Source organism: Diadema antillarum, unplaced genomic scaffold (genome assembly GCF_040938485.1).
Source record: "Diadema antillarum isolate AM-2024a unplaced genomic scaffold, OU_Dant_1.0 seq00002153_RagTag, whole genome shotgun sequence".
NCBI lineage: Eukaryota > Metazoa > Echinodermata > Echinoidea > Diadematoida > Diadematidae > Diadema > Diadema antillarum.
In genome coordinates this window covers 11,149-30,711 of record NW_027272792.1, presented here as the reverse complement: position 1 = coordinate 30,711, position 19,563 = coordinate 11,149, and the positions used below count along the sequence as shown (strand labels likewise).

Here is a 19,563-nt window from a genome sequence, read left to right as displayed (position 1 = left end):
ATCACATAATTATCACAGCAGAAGGACTAGTATACAGACAACAACAATGAAATATTAGCCTTCTTGCAGTCGTCCATACAAAGATATTTGCACTGTGTAAGTACTCCTCATTCCTCACAGCAAAATTAAACCAACATAAAGTCTGCCAAATTATACACAAAAATACAACAACAAATTATTAACTTGTTTGCATGAGGGTCAGTTGTAAAATCAATGTCTGCAGCACTCATTATACGTTAAGAAATGAAAATTACGGCTTGGAGATAGACTACTACACGCACAGTTTTGCCGCGGGAACTATCGAATTTGCGCACTGTACACTGCCATGGTACTGTATGTCCTGTCTTGATCTTCACCACACGTTCAGAAGCCGCTGGATTCGCGGCGCGTTGTATGAAACTCATCCGGGGAGAAGCGGGGAGTCAGCACTTGAGGAAGGCGCTGCTGTGGAGCTCTTCATCAGCGCTAGCTGGCCTGGTATCTAAGTAACACTCGACAGTAGAGGCTGGAGGATCCGATCTGTAGAATCGAGCTAGCAGGACAATCTCACAATGTCTGGGAAAGTGAAATCGAGTATAACAGCTGCATTCAAGATGCATGGTCTAGCACTTCGAAGGTAATTTAAACGTTCACTTCCAACTCCATCATCATTATACTTTGGTCTTTGCTTAGCCCCGGAGACCGCGCCGCCAGGCGCGGTCCTGGCGGCTTCCCCGCAGTTTCGCTTATGTTAGTTCCTAAGTATTCTGTGCGTTTGTGCAAGTGATTGTGAATTCTGTGAACATCGGTGAGCTGCTTATAAGACATCATTTTGTGCATCACAAGCAATGAAATGCATCAAACAGTCGCCGATGATAGTCATTTAGGTTTCATCGACCCATGTAAGTATTCCTAGTAGTTTCTGTTGAAAAATTAAGGAAATATAGCGCCGCAAAGGCACCCGTTTGTTCAACATGAAGATCTTTTATGGGAGCACGGCGCAGCCGCCACACGCAGGCCACACTGCGTGTGTGGCGGCTGTCGCAGTTAGTCTTTGCTCAGCTAATCCTAACTATACACAGCCCAGTCGCTGTACATGGTACGTCGCGTCGCTGTTTTCGCATAGCGTAACAGCGTCTGGTCGGGCTAAGCTAATCCAGGCAATACTGTACTAGTCTAGACTAGAGTCTAACTGTTACGTTAATACATTGTACTTTTACTTTACTTTTCTGGAGCGATGGTGCCAGGTACAGGTGTAGGTAGGTAGGTGAGAGCATGGACCTAATAATTTTACACATGGACATTCATCATATCGTTAATTAATTCATGCACCTAGCACCTGTAGCCTAGGCTGTACATCTCAAAAGCTCCACAAAGACATTTTTAGCATGCTTCACTGCTTTGATCCCATGCCATGATCGTCACCCAGTGATGCCAAGTTTTAAAAAAAAAAATTATGAGTGAGATTTTCATGACTCGGCGTCTCGTCGCTCGCGCGCGAATTAGGGGATGGGGGTGTCCCCCCTCCCATATGGTAGGGAGGTTTTTTTTATTTTTATTAAATTTATTAGCTCTTAATGATGCGATATGGTGCACACTTAAGTAACTATTTTCTACTTATTTTGAAAGACAATACAACTATCACTTTAATTCTTTGAGCTATGCGATGTGTGAGAAAAATGGGTGCCATGCGTGAGATCGTGAGACAGACCCTAAATGCTTGAGTCTCGCGCAGAGTGAGTGAGACTTGGTAGCTCTGGTCACCGCCAACAAGCCAGGAGAAGAACAAGACGCAGATTCGAGAAATATAAAACTATATGCGCAGAAGCAGGCAGTTTTTAAAAGAAAGCTAACATTTTGGCAGAATGAGTGTCATTTGTGATCTCAATATTTCACTTTTCTCCAGCTTATTCCAGAACAAAAAGGGACGGTAATGGTAGAGAACAGGTATATCTCAGCATTAAACCATTAGGCAAGGTCTTATCATATGCGTGTGCGAAATTGTGCAAATTAGCAATTACCCATCTTTTGACACAAAATTTGTCATGATCTCAGGTTTGCTGCTCCTTATCATCTGTATTTATTCAAAGACATTTCAGTCTGAAAAAAGGCACATCAGCGAAACAAGACTGAAATGAAGGAAAAGATTCTTTTGTTAGTGACGATACATGATCACACAATCGTTATTGTCCAGACACCTGAATGTGCACATAATCAGGTGTTGGAGACGATCATTACATCAAAGAAAGACTGCAGTGAACAGTCCATGTATGTTACATCCATGATACGAGCCAGTTTATCAATCAGGATTGTATTCTCGGCTGCGTACTTGTTAACCGCATCGGCGACCCCAACACGTACCAAGTCGGGTAACAGCGCCCCGCGCCAGGTACCGGGTTACGTACTGGTAGGCTAATCTCATTCAAATAGGTTCTATATACCAGTAAATTAAATCTTAAAATGATATTCTAAAAATCTGTTGGCATACACATGGCAGGGGGGGGGGTGGAAAACTGCTTGAAACCACAGACCTAAGGCTAATGCAGCAGTTACCGGTACTCGTAGTAAAATGCCCAATTCTTCCGATGCTCATCCCGCTAAAGGCATGATGAAGGCATCCAGCGAACATTCAGGTTAGACCAATCAGATCACCACGTTAATGGTCCCATGTGTTGTCTTTCTCTGTGGCTTTAACTGATGAGAACAACGTACAAGACTATTTCAATATTTGTAAACAGGGGAAGGGTTTTGTGAGTTTTGTTATTGCACGGAAATTGCATGTTTGCTTCATTGGCCCCAGTCTATCCAAATGTTGAAATTAGTGTTGTTTCTATCAGAGCAACCAAGTCTCATGCATTCTGCATGAGACTCAAGCATTTAGGGGCCGTCTCACAATCTCACGCATGGCACCCATTTTTCTCACGCATCGGGTGAAGTCTGCAACTTGGGCCTATAATAATGAGCGTAGCTCAAAAGATTAAAGTGATAGTTGCAATTGAAGGTATATTTCCCTTTTGTCTTTCAAAATAAGTTAAAAAATGGTCACTTAAGCATGCACCTGATCGCACCATTAAGAGGTAAAAATTGAAAAAGTTCCCTACCGTGGGAAGCCACAGGGCCCCAGGGGGGAAACCCCCCTCCCACACCCTCGCTGGCGTGCACATTCGCTCGCCGAGATGCCGAGCGATGCTGAGTCATGAAAATCTCACTCATAAAATTTTTTTGAACTTGGCATCCCTGTTCTATGTGAGCGCAACTGAAGTATAATTTATTTCATATAAAGTTCAGTGCTAGACCTCTATTTGTAATAATAGATCATACTGACAGATGACATGTCTTATGATTTTTTGGTCAACATATGGGAAAGACTCTTGAGTTATGGTACAGCCACCCAACTAACAATACCGGTAACCACTCTACCCTATCCTACCCTTATTAAATAGCTTTATATATCCATGGATGCACACACATTGATGCACACACATTTTGCAAGGCTGTCCCAAAGCAAAAGGAAGTCTTCCCAACATTCTTATTCCATTACCCATTATAACAAGAACTCGTTTGCCGTCAAGGACCTCAGCTTATGGAATGAAGAAAACCTTGAGACAGTTTGTGTCTTTAATCAAATGGATTTGGGTTCTGCAGAACTATGCAACAAGTCATTGTATGGAAAATATGGTTGTTTTGTACTATTTCCAGCTTTAAGTTTCAGCTAATTAGGACTGTAACTCTCTATTGTACACTTCAACTGGTTCAAGCAAGGAAACTTGGAGCGTGGTGATTTCTGCCATCGCCAATCATTTCAGCAGGAATTATCACTAAAGATAAACTATGTACCGTAAGATCAATTAATGTATCGTATCTTATATTAGACAATGATTTCCTATTCAGATCAGATTCTATAATTTGTTTTCTCTCAGTGATGCGGTGAAATTCTTGGTGGCTGCCCTGACTCCAGTGACAGATGTTGAGAGGAACGAATGGGTAGACAAGATCATTGAAGCTGTGCAGAAACAACCCTGTAAGTAGCGCATGTTTCATTTGTTTCATTTTTGACGTACTAGCGTAATCAGATGTAGAAATCCAGGGCCCCATTTCATAAAAAGTTGATATGATAGTAACTCTTGTTTGAATGGCAGTTGTCATGATAATGACAAGAATCCAGCTTCCTGATTGACTGTTGCTATGGGAAGTTGCCATTCCAGCGAGAGTTGCTATATCCTAACATCTTTTATGAAATGTGGCCCAAGACTTGTTCATGTGACAATATCCCCCCCCCCCCCCCACAGCACAATGCACAATGTTGATTGAATGGGGGGGGGGGGGGGAACCTGCCAGCTTGAAATAACAATCCCAGTTCTTTCATGTCTTCACATGCAGTGTCATCTGCTTTGCTGACAAAGGAGACAATAGAAGCTGCCGTAGACGAATGTACAGATGGAGGAAGTGAGGAAAACGAAAAAGTCTTCAATGTCATTGATGCCTTTGGAGTGCCGCGATTCACCTACAATTCAGAGCGCAAGAAGTTTTTGCCGTAAGTTGTTGAATCTTTCATGAATTTTTCCAAGATATGCAACCATGTGAATTGTCTTGAAAGATTTTGTAGTAGAGGCCAATGAATTATGTAGATGAACTTCTTTTTTTCTATGAATATTTGAAAACAAATCAGAATGTGAAATTGGAGCTGTTGTGTTACACATTAGTCCATTCTATATCATCACGTTGAACAGAAAAATATGTACTCATAGCATTAGCAGCTCACATGCTTTATAACATTCTTAAGTTAATATCTGGAGTTCATTTCATGAAGTCATTACATAAAAGTCTTTTCATAAATCTCAGAATGACCAATGTCGCTCATGTGTAGCTATGCAGAAAAATCAAATCCATTTCATGATGTCACTCATAAGTGTGTCTTATGAGTGAAAAGTCTCTCATAAAACTTTCATGAAATGGACCCCAGGCCTTGCAGGTCTCCTGAAAGCATACATGACAGTCAGATATCGATTGTTGTGTCAGGGAGGTTAACAAACTCATTGCATAAATTGTAAATCTTGAAGGAATTCAGAGACCCCCAATCTGCATGCCCCTGCAAAGCACAAGGCAGACCTGTTCCTGGAGCGGTACACCATCCTCCACCAGAGGACCTCCAGACACAGCCTCTTCTCTCCTCCTGTACAGGGCGCGTCCATGGAGACACAGGGCAAAAAGTTTCAGGTAACAATCAGTGTTTGTCATCAAGTTATTCAATTCTCAAACCCAATTTTCGGACAGTTTTGTTAGGAATAGAATCAATGTGTTTGTATTTTATGTAATGTGGACATTTGTTTTCACCTGCAAAATTTCTTTAGAGTATCAAACAGACAAAAAGAAATCAAATGTCTTCTGTAGATGTCTAGCAAGACTTTGATGGGAATGATAAACCAAGAAAGTTCTGAGCAAAGTACAAAGAAGTTCTGGGGGTAGTCCAAAGTAAAATCCTAAAATATCACCCTTACACACCAACTGAAGACATACAGTCAAACTCGGATACCTCGAATTCGTCGGGACTGAAGAAAATGGTTCGACGTACGCGAATTTCGAGGTACGCGTACGTCGAATTTTCTTCGACTTATCCGATGTTTATCGATGTTCGACGTTTATCGATGTTCAACATGGTGTCTGTTATAGTGCCTACTGATTGTTTGCATGCTTGTCAATTTGAATTGAATCAACTTTTATATGAATGAATTGAGTGAAAATCGGAAATGAAATCAAAATTTCAGAAATAAAGATTTTGGTGGCCCGACCGCGCCACCAAAAAAAAAAAAAAAAGTCGGATGTTTGCCTTTACTTTTGAAAATGAACAGCGGTAACAATCGGCTACGTAAGATGCTAAAATGAATGTCAGAGTTTTGCGTTTATTTGTGGAAATGAATGACGGTAATATTCGACTCGGTATGATACTAAAATAAATGTCGGATGTTTGCTCATACTTTTGGAAATGAATAGCGATAAGACTCAGCTCCGTATGGTGCTAAAACTGTTAGATATTTGATTTTGCGTTCGGAAATGAATAAGGATAACATTCGGCTCCGGAAAACGCTGAAATAAATGTCGAATTTTTGCTATGACGTTCGGAAATGAAAAACAATAGCATTCAACTCCGTACGATGGTTAAATAAATGTCGGATGTTTCCTTATACTTTCGAAAGTAAATAGCAATAGCATTCGGCTCCGGAAGATGCTACAAAATAGATGTCAGATGATCGTTTTTATGTTCGGAAGAAAATAGCAGTAATATTCTGCTCCATCATGTCCATATGATGCTAAAATAAGTGTCTCATGTTTGCTTTTAAATTTCGAAATGAACAACAGTAACATTCAGCTGCGTTTCTTGATGGTAAAATCAACGTTTAATGTTTGCTTTGACGTTCGGAAAAGAGTAACAATAATATTCAACTCCTGACAATGATGACATAAATGCTGGATGTTTGCTTTTATGTTCGAAAGTAAATTGCAAGAACATTTAGTTTCGGAAGATGCTAAAATAAATGTCGAATGTTTGCTTTGATGTTCTGAAGTGAATAACAATAATATTCAACTCCGTACTCTGATACAATAAATGCCGGATGTGTGCTTTTACGTTCGAAAGTAAATGTCAATAGCATTCAGCTCCGGAAGATGCTAAAATACATGTCGAATGATTGCTCTTACGTTTGGCATGTTTGGAAGTGAACAGCAGTAACATTCTGCCCCATACGATGATAAAAAAAAATATTGGATATTTGCTACGGTACATTTCAAAATAAATATCAGTAACATTCAGCTATACGTTTCATGGTCCAAAATGTCTGATGTCTGCCTTGACGTTCAAAAATGAAAAACAGTAACATTCGGCTCCGTACGATGCTAAAATAATTGTCAGATGATTCATTTCACTTTCGGAAGTGGACAGTGCCCAGTAACATTCGGCTCCGTTCGATAATGAAATAAATGTCGGATGTTTGAAATGAATAACGGTAATATTCTGCTCCGTACGATGCAAAAATAAATAACAGATTGTTGCTTTAACATTTGGAAATGATTAATGGTATTAATCCGCTCAGTTAGATGCTAAAACAAATAGCGGATGTTTGCTTTCACGTTTGGAAATGGATTAGGATAGTATTCAGCTCCGTAAGATCTAAAATGAATGTCGGTTGTTTGCTTTTACATTTAAAAATGAATAACGGTAACTTTCGGCTTTTTACAATGCTAAAACAAATGTCGGCTTTTTACAATGCTAAAACAAATGTCGGATGCTAACAAATGTCAGCAAATGCTCCCATTTTCTCATTTCAAACGTAAGTTTTGACCTCTTCAATATATGGGCATCAACTTTTATAATAATCTCTACACCTATTTGTCAAATCTTTAAACACAGAGTAAGATGATTGAATTTTCTATTCATTTGTTTTAGACATGGACATCTGTATCACTTCAATAATGTTTAATATTAATTTGCCTATGTTTAGTAGGACCGATTTAGTTTTTCTAATGTTTTTCCTGATTTTTTTTTTTGTCACCAGATTTTACTTTCGACCACCAGAAAATAAAAATCAATGATATTGGTGGCCCGATAAAACTTAGTGCGGAGCCCTGTGAATTCTATTCTTCATTGTGATCGGCCTACACTTCCAGATTTTCATAATCGCATTGCTGGGGAAAAAAAAAAAAGTTTCAGTGCTTGCGTTCTCGGGGAAGTAAACTTCGTGAAAGGCAAAAAAAAAATAGTTTTAAAAAAGGCACTACGAGGGAGATTGATGTTTTGACAGTGGAGCGTGATTAATGGCAAAGATATAACTGTCAACGTAAGCAGGTGCGCCCCGACGGTTGAGAAATCTACGCGCACGGTATGACTGTCTCGATCAAAAATCAAAACACAGTGGTTAAAGAAAAGCAAATGATGGGGCAGCGCGTAGTGCTATCGTAAAGCACTCCATTGGCACGGGTGCTATGTGCATACCATGTACGTGTGTTGGTAGGTGTTGGGGATTTTCCTTGTCAGCTGTGTATCGGGTATTTCTTCTTGGGCGCGCGATTGTTCTGGTCTCAGAATATTTACAATCGAGTGTGAAAACATTTGTGACGTGTCTTCGCTGTCCACGCGCGCTTAATCGGAGATGCTGAGTGATGTTTACAATTTCGATTCGAGCAACATGCTGGGAAAAACAATAAGTTAATTAAGATCGGGACATTAGATTTCCCTTCGAGGTAACCGAACTTCGAGTTATCTTTTTCGAGCTACGCGAATTTTAATACACGGAAACTCCATAGGAACAATCGGGACTTTCATTTTGCCCCCGAGGTAAGTGATATTCGGCTTATCCGACGTCGAGGTATCCGAGTTTGACTGTATACTGGTATTCAAACCATTTCAAAGAACTTGAGACTTTTATGGTCCAAGACATTGCAAGTGATTGATCAACTATTAGCCAACGCATAGTGAAAGTTAGTGCTGAGTAAACCCAAGAGTAAAAGGATTACCTGGTAGATGAAGTATGATATGTTGAAACCTGTTAATCAAAATTGAGATGAGAAATCATTTGTCTTACATTTCCTCCACTCCATTCCTCCTCGGTAGCTTAAACCAGTGGAGTTTCTGCTAGGCAGCACGGCAAAGCTTGGAGAGTTGATTGTCCTTGGGATGCTGACACAACTGAAAGAGGTTAGTGTTGACTAGAGTACTACAAATCAAAACACTGAACGATGATTTGATATCTAACCTGAGTAAGAAGAAAAAAAAAAAAACTACATGAGTGGCTTGATATCCCGCATCAGATGGTGAAATAGAAATGAGACAAGTAGTCTGAACTTCACTTGCTGTAAGCATCTGTGTGCCGTGATATAATTCAGGCAACTCCCATTATAACAAATTCCTCTGGACCGACAGCTTTCCTTTGTCATATCAAAATTTCATTAAAATCGAACAGAATTTTGCAGTATGTAGACTTTAAAAATAATGATTCAGGGACCTGAATTCTGACTTTGTTATAGTAAATTGTCGTAATAACTGTTTTAGTTGTAACGAGAGTGCCCTGTATGTCGATTTCAAAGTCTCGGTCTACAGTGATGCATTTATCATTTTTCCCTTGTCTTTCTTCAGTCAAAGTTGATGCACTGCATTTTACAATATTCTTCAATTCCATCCATTCAGGGCAAGTTCTATTTGGAAGATCCTACTGGTGCAGTTCAACTGGATTTATCCAAAGCTATATCCTTTTGTGGGTGAAATGACAATTTCTGATGTACTGACAGCCTGGTCATCATTATCATGGATCTATAGCTAATGCATATACACACGCCACCAGTGGCCTTGTTAAAGAGAAATTCCACTAGATGTACAAATTAACTGGTCGAAAGAGTAGAATTAAGTGGTAGTTAAAAGTTGTAATGAAATCATATCAAAACATGAGCAGTGGAATTTCAAAGGTTTCAGACATACAAAAAATTGATGTTAGTCACAATCAGATATGCATATTAGATGAGGTATGATGATGACAATGTCCTCAATTCTTGAATCTGTTTGTGAAAATGGAATCAAAATCATTTTGGGATCCATAATTGAGCTACCATACAACTCTTATATTGAAACCAACTGCTGCTTCACAAGTCTCGAATGATTTATGATGCAAAGGATGTGGAAGGATGTGACTTTTTGTTTTCATTTCAAAATTTTATGAAGATTTGTGTTCAAATATCTTGTACGTGTGAGTAAATATAGATGATATCTTGTCTATCAGACCTATTTGAAAGATTCCTTGACAGTGCTTTGCACCAGTTTCACACAGGGCTGTTCACTGAGAACTGCTTTGTGCTGGCAGAGGGCTGCTACGAGGACGAAGTGTTCCACGTCAACGGTTTGGGCTTCCCACCAGCAGAACCAGCTGACATCACCAGGTAAGCCTGCATAACTCTTGTGTGACCTTGTGACTTTCCTGCAAAGGTTAACAGATATCGTTTTTGTTTTGTTTTTGTTGTTTGTTGTTTGTGTGTTTTATGTGAGGATCCAAAACAGAATTGGTTCCATTTCAACCGATATATAGCAGTGTCTTTTCAAGGGTCTTCCATTTGACAATATATTTTGGCACAGTGGACAAGTTTGGTTGCTCCTTTTAGAGCCATTACCAGGTCTCCAGCTTCCAACACAGTGAACAATTTTAAGTTTTTGTACAGTTCTCATCTTCCTTTGATTGTATGAGGCAAGTTCTGATTGCCTTAAAAGTGGTATTCTGTCTATTCATGCTTGTAAGTGACAGGGGCCCACAGAGCAGGATCAAAGGAGGGAGTCAGCTCATCCTACAGTTTTGGCTCTTGAAATGAAGAAATCACAAAAAACCCACCACAAGAAAACCCATAACTTCCAAGTTCAGAGAGATTGTTTCCACCAAAGCAGGGGGTACCTTGACCCCAGTGGGCCCACACCACCATTGGCCCCGCAGCTTCCCCCCCCCCCAAAAAAAAACAACAAAGAGAATAATAATAATAATAATAATAATAATAATAATAATAGTAATAATAAATAAATAGAATAAAAAATAAAGAATTGATAAATAGATAAATAAAATGAAATAAAGTAAATTTAAATTAAATTTAAATTTTAAAATGGAATAAAATAGAATGAAATAAATCAAATCAAATCAAATCAAATCAAATAATAAAAATGAAAATAAAAAAGAATAAAAAATCTGCTGCCCCTAAGTGAAAGGTTTGAAGAGGCAATATTGACATGGTAAGTTGGACCCTACTGAAACAATGTATGGGAACTGTGAGTGACAACTGGTGCAAAGCTGCATGGATGTGCTTTCTATATTTTCCTTCTTTTCCCTTTTCTGTCAGATCCTACTTTGGGAACATCAATTTCTTTGGTGGTTCGTCAGAAACCTCTGCCAAGTCCTCCACCAAGCTGCAGGTCCTAGAACAGGAGAATGAGGATGCCATGATGGTCTTCCTGTCCGACGTGTGGCTGGACCAACTGGACGTCCAGGAGAAGCTCCGGACCTTGCTGGCGGGCTACTCTGAGATGCCTCCGACCTGTTTTGTCTTCAGTGGAAACTTTACGTCCACTCCGTACGGTCCGAACCATATCAAGACTCTCAAAGGTGTTCTTTGTTCTATTCTGTCTGTATTCCTTGTCTGGTTTGGTTTTTATCCTTTATTTTTCCTCCCTAGATATCTTTAAAGGTAGATTTACATCATTTCTATGAAAGAAATTATACATTCCTAAATGAAACCTTTGCCAATGGTCAGTGGGCAGCAGTAATTTTTAGGGTAGAAAAGTTTTATACGATTTTTGTTGTTGTTGACTTTGTAAGAGTGTGTATTCATGCCATGAGATAAAGACTATAAAGAAATCTATCTGGCAATCAAATCTTAGAATTTCGTTTTGCAAAAATGAAAATTCACTTTATACTCTCTTGTGTTACATCACAGAATATTCATTTACCAGAACTGATGTAAATACATGTATTTCACATTTTGTTTACATCTTTTGCCTTTTCGAGTTCAACATCATTGTTTAGACTCATTCTGAACAACACTTACACCATCCTTCTAACCGCTTAAAGATTATTTAATTCATGTATTAATATACAGCAAATTGACAAAGATAGGAGATATAGAAATAGTTTTTAGAAAGGATGGTTTTGGTACCAATGGCATTGACCACATCAAACTTTATTTCTTTTTTACGCCTCCGCCACGAAGTGGTGCCGGAGGCATTATGTTTTCGGGTTGTCCGTCTGTCCGTACGTCCGTCCGTCCGTCCGCTTTCGTTTACGCGATAACTCGAGTAATATTGACTGGAATTTTACCAAACTTGGTCCAAGTATAAAGTGTGATAGGGCAATTACTTGATTAGATTTTGGGTGAAATCGGCCAAAGGTCAAAGGTCAAGGTCAAATCATGAAATTGTATCTGTTCACGCGATAACTCAAGACTGGATCAAGCAAATTTCACCAAACTTTGTCCGAGGATGATGTATGGTGGGACAATTACTTGATTAATCTTTGAGTGAAATCGGACAGAGGTCAAAGATCAAAGATCAAGGTCAAATCCTGAAATTTATCTGTTTATGTGATAACTCAAAACTGGATGAAGCAGCTTTCACCAAACTTTGTCCAAGGATGATGTATGATGGGGCAATTAGTTGAGTAGATTTTAGTGACATGGGCAAGAGGTCAAGGGTCAAAAGGTCAAGGTCAAATGCTAAAAAAGTTGCTATTTCCCCCATATCCATGCAATGCCCGAAGGTATTTTCTTGAAACTCAGTGTAGACATGAACTCCTGCTTAAAGATTCTCCAGAGAGAGTTTCATGTCATAAGGTCAAAGGTCAAAGGTTAGGTGAAAATGTTACAATTTCACTTTTCTCGCAAATGGTTCAATGTATCTTCATGGAACTTGGTGCAAATGCATGTACTGACTGGCAGGGATTATCTAGGGAATCTAGGGGTCATGGGTCAATAGTCAGGGGGTCAAAGGTCAAGGTCAACTCTTCAAAATTTTACTATTTCCCTCATTTACTAGTATATGCAATGCTTGCATTATTATTTTTAAAACTGTATATACAAACATGTATCACCTAATGGAGATTCTCTTGGAAATTTCCTGCCAGATGGTCAAAGGTGAAAGGTTAAGGGTCAAGGCCAGGTTTAAATGCAAAAAAAAAAAATTGTACTGTAATTTTTACGTTCTTTCTTCATACCTTGAAAATTACTCAATGCATAAACTTATAAAAGGGTCAGTCAGAAGTCAAGAAAAAAACCTCAATTCCCCAAATACATGTACCTGCACTCTTAGACAATTATAGCAAACCTAGGTCAAGGAAAGCGAACATTCAAGATATTTCTGACAAACCTGTCATTTCAATGCTTTGCCAGTTATGTGACACTGTCATCACACATTGTGAAGACATTGTACTATACACCTATTGGGTGAATCATGCATTATGGCGGAGGCATCAGTCGCCATAACGACATTTCTAGTTTTTTAATATATTCAGAAGAACTTCAGACAGACTGCATGATGAATGTTATCCATATTCATGGTCATATCAATATTCGTTTTGGAATTTTGTTGCATTTTCCACATTATGATGTATTATAATCAATTTTTGTTTGTTTTCCTCATATTTTTAATTCCTTTTAAAGATTCCTTCCACACTCTTGCCAATATGATCTGTGAGTTCCCCAGCCTCCTGGAGCACAGTCGCTTCATATTTGTTCCTGGACCTGAAGATCCCGGTCCCGGGAATATACTACCAAGGTACAGACTGACCATCGTGTAATGAGTATAAAACAGACCCCCAAAATGATTACTAGATATAAAAATATCAATTTCCTTTTTCTACTACAAGGTTGTCCCTGTTTTGATTTAGTACATTACTTGTATTTATGTTTCCTAAACGCATGTTACCCCCTTGTAATTTTGTAGTTGTACTGTTATTTTGCTGATTGCTTGTATTAGAAAATAATGACTACCTGTATGTATATGATGTATGTACACAAGTACAACATATGTAGCTACTTAAAGGGTTATGTAAAGTAGCTGTTAAGGCAATTATTTCATATTATATTTGAGAAGCCGAAGTCATTCAGTACATTTTTGTTGTATGGTCAGAGGTAGTTAAACTTTGGTGGCAGCTGCCCTGATAAAGGTGTACAATCAGTGTGGGGGTTTGCCATCTACTTCTGTTATTTTTCTCTTTCTTTAACTGGCGGGGATTTGCTATGTTTTCCAACACAACGACAACAAAAATAATGATTATAGAACTGTATTGTGAGACTTGTCAGTTTCAGCTTTATTGTCCTTGAGTGTTTGTCATTCAGACCACCAATCCCAGAATGCATCACTGCAGAAATCAGGGAGAAAGTTCAGTCTGCTGTGTTCACCACTAACCCATGCAGGTAAGCTTATACTACAGTGCATGAAATGTATGTATGTATGTATTTATGTATGTATGTAGGGCCTATGTATGTATGTATGTATGTATGTATATGTATGTATGTTTGTATGTTTGTATATATGTATGTATGTATGTATGTATGTATGTATGTATGTATGTATGTATGTATGTATGTGTATTATCATTCAGGGTTAACCTGTTCCTCCCACAATTCTCGGAGAGCCTTCAATGCTCCAAAACAAAATTCTTTTTGCCTGTCAACAAAGAACTGACAGGTTGGTAATCCGCCTGTGCGAAAGCAGTCAAGCAGTACATGCATCCCCTAACTGTGGTCAACTGCATGTGTCATTGGACAATGTGCAATATTGATTAGATGCAAGATATGAATACAGAGTGCGCTGATGGAATCACAAATTTGTTGTTATACGTTGTTAATGGCACTCAAATGGAGTCAGCGAAAGTTAAAATCTGGTAAGCTTAGCCTTGATTGCTACATATGTCTTCATACAAGTTTTGTAGCAAAACAAGCACACTGTAACATTGGGAAAAGGTAAATTAGACAAAAATATACACAGTTTTGATGGAAAAAAAGAACAGATATTGATGGTATTGATAGTATTGTAGCCAGTGAACCATCTGTTGCTCTTTCAGGTGTAACAATAGTCTTGACATATGGTCATCTAACAAGCAAATAGCAAACATAGCAGCACAAACAACTAAAACAAGGAAACCCATACCATCACCAACAACAACAAAGCACAAACAAACCACAGTGTGCTATGTGTTTCATACCCCAACAGAATATATTTGATTGTTTTTTCTGCAGATCTGTTTTTCATTGCTATATAATTTCAAACACACTTAGTCTTCTATTATCTTGACAGCTGTAGTACTTAAAGGACAAGTTCACCTTCATAAACATAAGGATTGAGAAAATGCAACAATATTAGTAGAACACATCAGTGAAAGTTTGAGGAAAATTGGACAATCGATGCAAAAGTTATGAATTTTTTAAATTTTTGTGTTGGAACCGCTGGATGAGGAGACTACTACAGCTTGTGAGTCATATGCGTACAACAGTATAAAGAAAATGTAAAAGAAAATTCAACATATTTTCACTTTTTTCGCATAATAAAAGAGCACTTGACTTGCCTCTTTGTAAAGGCAGGGGGAATAATATTACCCATAACATTTGTCGGTAACGAGTCAGGGGAATGTGTACTTTTTTCAAAAGATGGAATTTTGTGAAATTCTCTTTATATTTTCCTTATATTGTTGTACGCATGTGACATCTAAGTTATTCATACACTGCAGTAGTCTTCTCATCCAGCGGGTACTGCACAAAAACTTCAAAAATTCATAACTTTTGAACGGATTGTCTGATTTTCCTCAAACTTTCAATGATGTGTTCTACTAATATTGCTACATTCTCTCAATCCTTATGTTTATGAAGGTGAACTTGTCCTTTAACTTGTCACATTTCACTACAGCTGAGGACCCAAGAATAACAATATGTTGTGGTGCAGATTACCTGCTATCTGACAAAATAAGGAAGAACCCTGCATACATATTTATGTGTGGAATTATTCAAAGACTCCATCTGTGCAGTCTCACCCACTTTATGCTGCATCTTTTCTCCAGGTTGCAGTACTGCACCCAGGAGATTGTCATCTTCAGAGAGGACATCGTCATGAAGATGTGCAGGAACTGCATCCGTTTCCCTGACAACAATGATGAGATCCCTGATCATGTAAGCAAGGGAGATAGCTCTCCCACAAATGTCTTATTCTATAAAGATTCCTCTTCCATATAAGCTGAAACTCCAGAGTATAATTACTTCTTTTCGCTATCAACCTGTCTTTTATTTTATTTTTTTAGGTGTATTAAATGCCTTCAAATATCATCAAATAAGAACTTAGTTTTTCAATGAAGTGAAAAAGAATAAGTGAAGGGAAAGGAAATGTCTACAGTGTGAAAAAAAAAAATGTTTTCTGTATTGCTATTTTCTTTCACACAATCTGAAAATCAAATTTGTTGAATCCCCTTACATTGAAGAACACCATTTCATTTTATTAGTAGTGTTTTTCAATGCATGACATAGATTCTTTGAGAAATCAGCGTTGGTGGTGTGCATCCCTCTTTCTACAGTTTGTGAAGACAATCGTCTCCCAGGCGCACCTGTGCCCCCTCCCTCTCCATGTCTGCCCGTTATACTGGGCCAACGACCACGCCCTCCGGCTCTACCCCCTGCCCGATGTCATCGTGCTGGGGGACAAGTATGACCCATTCACCATCAGCAGCATCGGGACCGTTTGCTCCAATTCTGTAAGTGTGAACACGTGTTGGATGATGCCGGTCACAAACAGTCATGACGATAAATGAACACAACAGGTACAGGCAACTCCTTTTACAATGAAGTCATCAGGACCGGCAGTTTTCTTCTCATTTTATCAAAATTTTGTTTTAACCAAAGTGAATTTTGCACCATAGGCTCTACTAAGAATAATTTTTGGACCTGAATTCTTACTTCGTTGTGACAAAATTTTTGCAATAACTGTGTTTGTTGTGTATTGGGAGCCCCCTCGCGCCCTGTAGTTGTTTCTCACATAGGGCCTTTCTGCTACGCCCTACTAGTGCTGAAAGGGTTGCATGAGATGCCATTCCCTCAGTCACTGGAATCAGTGCATTTACTATATTTCTTGGGGGAGCATTCCAGCCAAGTTTCCATTTTATGATGCATATGTTACGCTCTAATCCAACCGCATTAATGCTTGGGTTCTTGATGCTATTGAAAGTCAATATTGGCCCTACACATAAAAGGAATTCTTACGAATAAAGTCAACCAAACATTTTCTCAAGCTGACTTTAAATGTGTAATGGAAGTTAGTGTAAAATAATGAAATTATGTGTGACAAAGGCTTCTTTCAAATTTTTGGTCATGTTGCAAAATGTGTATGGTGTATTTATAGTATGCATGTGCTTTGTTGTGTCTTTAGGGTTCCTTCTCAAAATGTGGCTACTGCTTCAAGGTTTACTATCCTCATACCAAGGAGATGGAAGACAGGTTTGTACCAGCTCTTTTCATCAATATTTTATACTGTTTGCACCATATTATCAATAGAAATATAGCACTTTCATATGAAATGTGAGCCTTAGATTCAGTTGTAGTTTTTATCATTTCATGTCTGAGTATTAAGAATCTTAATCCAATGTTTGTTTTGCTGTAGTCGCCAAGATAACATGATTTTTTTTTTCTCCATGTTAGTACGTAAGTATGTAAAGTTTGCTGTGCCTACATGGGTACTTGTTTAAGTGTATCTCCTATTCAATGGTGAAAATAGAATGTATGAATAATTAAAAGTTCAGATTCAAAATCCCTCTTACAGCTTCAGAAAATCAACATGCAACAAAATACCAATAAATACTGCTTCATACCAGTGTTAATATTGTCGAGTATACATGGTCCCTTCTAAGTCTTTGAGATTTAGTGTACTTCTACTCATACATGTACTCCACAGGACAGTGTATTGAAGTTTGTTTTTGCATTTTTTTTCTCTCTCTCTTAAATTCCAGCAAAATTGATGATTAGTGTGCAGACAGAGTATTGACGAAACCAGGGAAACGAGTGAAAACTCAGGTTTGCTACAATGAAGGTCTGTCTTCGTCAGCAATATTGCTTGTACTTGTGCAGAGAACTTGGAGATGGGACTGACATGGGCTTGCAGCACATACTGCATCATCCAAGACTGGATTTGACTTTCCTTATTAAGAGTGCAGCTAAGATTGTGTCATTGAACATAATTGGACACCCTCAGTACAGGCCTCAGTATTGAGTGTTCTTTGCCCAAATTGGACTGTTTTGATGCTCTCCAGGTCCATCTTTCCTCGCCCCGCAATGGCAAAAATTTCAATAAGAATAGTCTGCAGATAAAGACAATCTGTTTTAGTAAAAACAGACGCTTAGTCATGTTATTCTCTTGGTTTTCATGCCATGTAATTATGATGATTGAATGTTGAGTAGCACTTGTGTGAAAATTACATAGTCTGCATCCAATGACAGAGATTCCAGAGTAACAGCCAGAAAGAAAAAAAGTGCCACTGCTCAAGCCAACATTACCCAAGTCCACCTTGCACAAGTCAGAAGTTGGCTATCAAATTCTACCCTGGATATATATCGTCGGCTGAGAATGAGAAGGGGTGCCTCAAACACTATGGCTTTAGTAGTAACTTAACACCCTTATCATTCTCAGGGATTTTTTGAAATCTTTTTTTTTTTTTTTTGTGGGGGGGTGGGGGGGCAAGGGTTTGTAGAAGTCAGAAAAGCAGTGCGTACATCCAGGATTTGGTCTCTCCTCAGAACATCTGGAACTTCAAAATTTACATGCAAAATGGAGATACGTTTTTAGCACTACATTATTCTTCAGATAATTTTTTTTCACTTTTGCAGAGGTGATGTTCTGTGAATGGGGAGCTACATTTGCTTGGCTTTTGACCAAAATATATTTATATTTTCTTATACTGCCCCAAAATAATCACTTTATTTGCATATATGATTGCAGCATACATAAGTTTTGTCAGAAAATTGCAAAATTCATGCCATTGCTCTTTCTGTCCAATTGTAATGAAACTTTCTTTGTTCTGTTTAACTTGTATCATGAAAGGTTATTTAATTGTAGGGTAAATTTTCCCTGAAATCAAATCTTCAGTTTTGATTTGCTTTCATTGCTAACGATTTACTTTGCTTTGTATAAACATGTGTCTTTTTTTTTGTCCTCTGTCTTCACCTGACACCAGACTTATAGTATTGTAAATATTGTCTATATTATACCTGGGGTATACAAACTATGTATTTTGTTGTACGTAATAAATTAGTCATTTATATAAAAGCATTCTTGACTTGTTGATTAAAGATTTTCTGGTAATAGAGCATTGGAATACATTACATATACCAGGAGGGGTGAAATAAAGCCTACCCCAACATCACAGCTATGCAGTGCATCTGACAGATGCAAATGCAGTCAAACCTGCCTTAGCGGCCACCTGTCTATAGCGGCCACAGAAAAATCCCCCCCCCCCCCCCCGAGAGAAAAGCCCTGTTAAAGACCCTGTGTATAGCAGCCACCTGTCTAACGCGGCCAGTGGCCACAAATTTTGTTTCCTGCGGTGGATTTTAACCTGTCTATGGCAGCCACAGAGCCGGTAATTCAGCGTGTTTTTCTGATTTGTGTCCGTGCCAGTCATTGGGCAACGTTCAGTGATTGCCACCGCTGCATTCGTCACTTATTCAGTCATAATAATGCACTAGTGTTAAGCTTTCTTCACGACAGTACACATGCTACTGTGCAACAGTTTCATAGACACCGGCATCGTTCAATGCATGAAACACACGTGTGCATACGTATGCATGTACTAGGTGTTTCAAAAAACATTTCCCACTTTTGATTCTTAATAATTCATAAACTATATATCAGATAACACTGTTATTGATATGAGTAATAGCTAAATAGTGTACAATTTGGTTGAAGGTAGTTTGAATATGAAAGCATAAATCAGTTTCATGAAATCCATGATTATGTAATTTCACAGTTAGGTTCCAGATTTTGCTCTGTTTTCAACCCTCTGTACAAAATTTCACTTTGCACAGGGGTCAATGGGTGTG

General features: G+C 38.5%; 1 protein-coding gene across 1 annotated transcript; it reads left to right on the top strand.

Annotated features, from left to right (window-relative positions):
- The first annotated feature begins 439 nt into the window (after positions 1–439).
- LOC139714070 (DNA polymerase epsilon subunit 2-like) lies at positions 440–17,597 on the top strand. Its single transcript, XM_071625795.1, has 14 exons — positions 440–616; positions 3,900–4,000; positions 4,360–4,513; positions 5,040–5,196; positions 8,585–8,668; positions 9,158–9,214; positions 9,779–9,900; positions 10,840–11,102; positions 13,150–13,264; positions 13,828–13,905; positions 15,546–15,654; positions 16,053–16,229; positions 16,901–16,968; positions 17,478–17,597. The coding sequence occupies exons 1-14, from the start codon at positions 552–554 to the stop codon at positions 17,491–17,493; spliced, it is 1,566 nt and encodes a 521-aa protein (XP_071481896.1). The 5' UTR covers positions 440–551; the 3' UTR covers positions 17,494–17,597.
- Positions 17,598–19,563: the final 1,966 nt, after the last annotated feature.

What these genes read in the sequence shown, in the direction of transcription:
- LOC139714070 (XM_071625795.1), top strand. Translation starts at nt 552, where the DNA reads ATGTCTGGGAAAGTGAAATCGAGTATAACAGCTGCATTCAAGATGCAT. An exon ending in ATGATGAGATCCCTGATCAT is followed by an intron (nt 15,655 to 16,052) that starts GTAAGCAAGGGA and finishes CTCTTTCTACAG; the next exon opens with TTTGTGAAGACAATCGTCTC. An exon ending in GGACCGTTTGCTCCAATTCT is followed by an intron (nt 16,230 to 16,900) that starts GTAAGTGTGAAC and finishes TTGTGTCTTTAG; the next exon opens with GGTTCCTTCTCAAAATGTGG.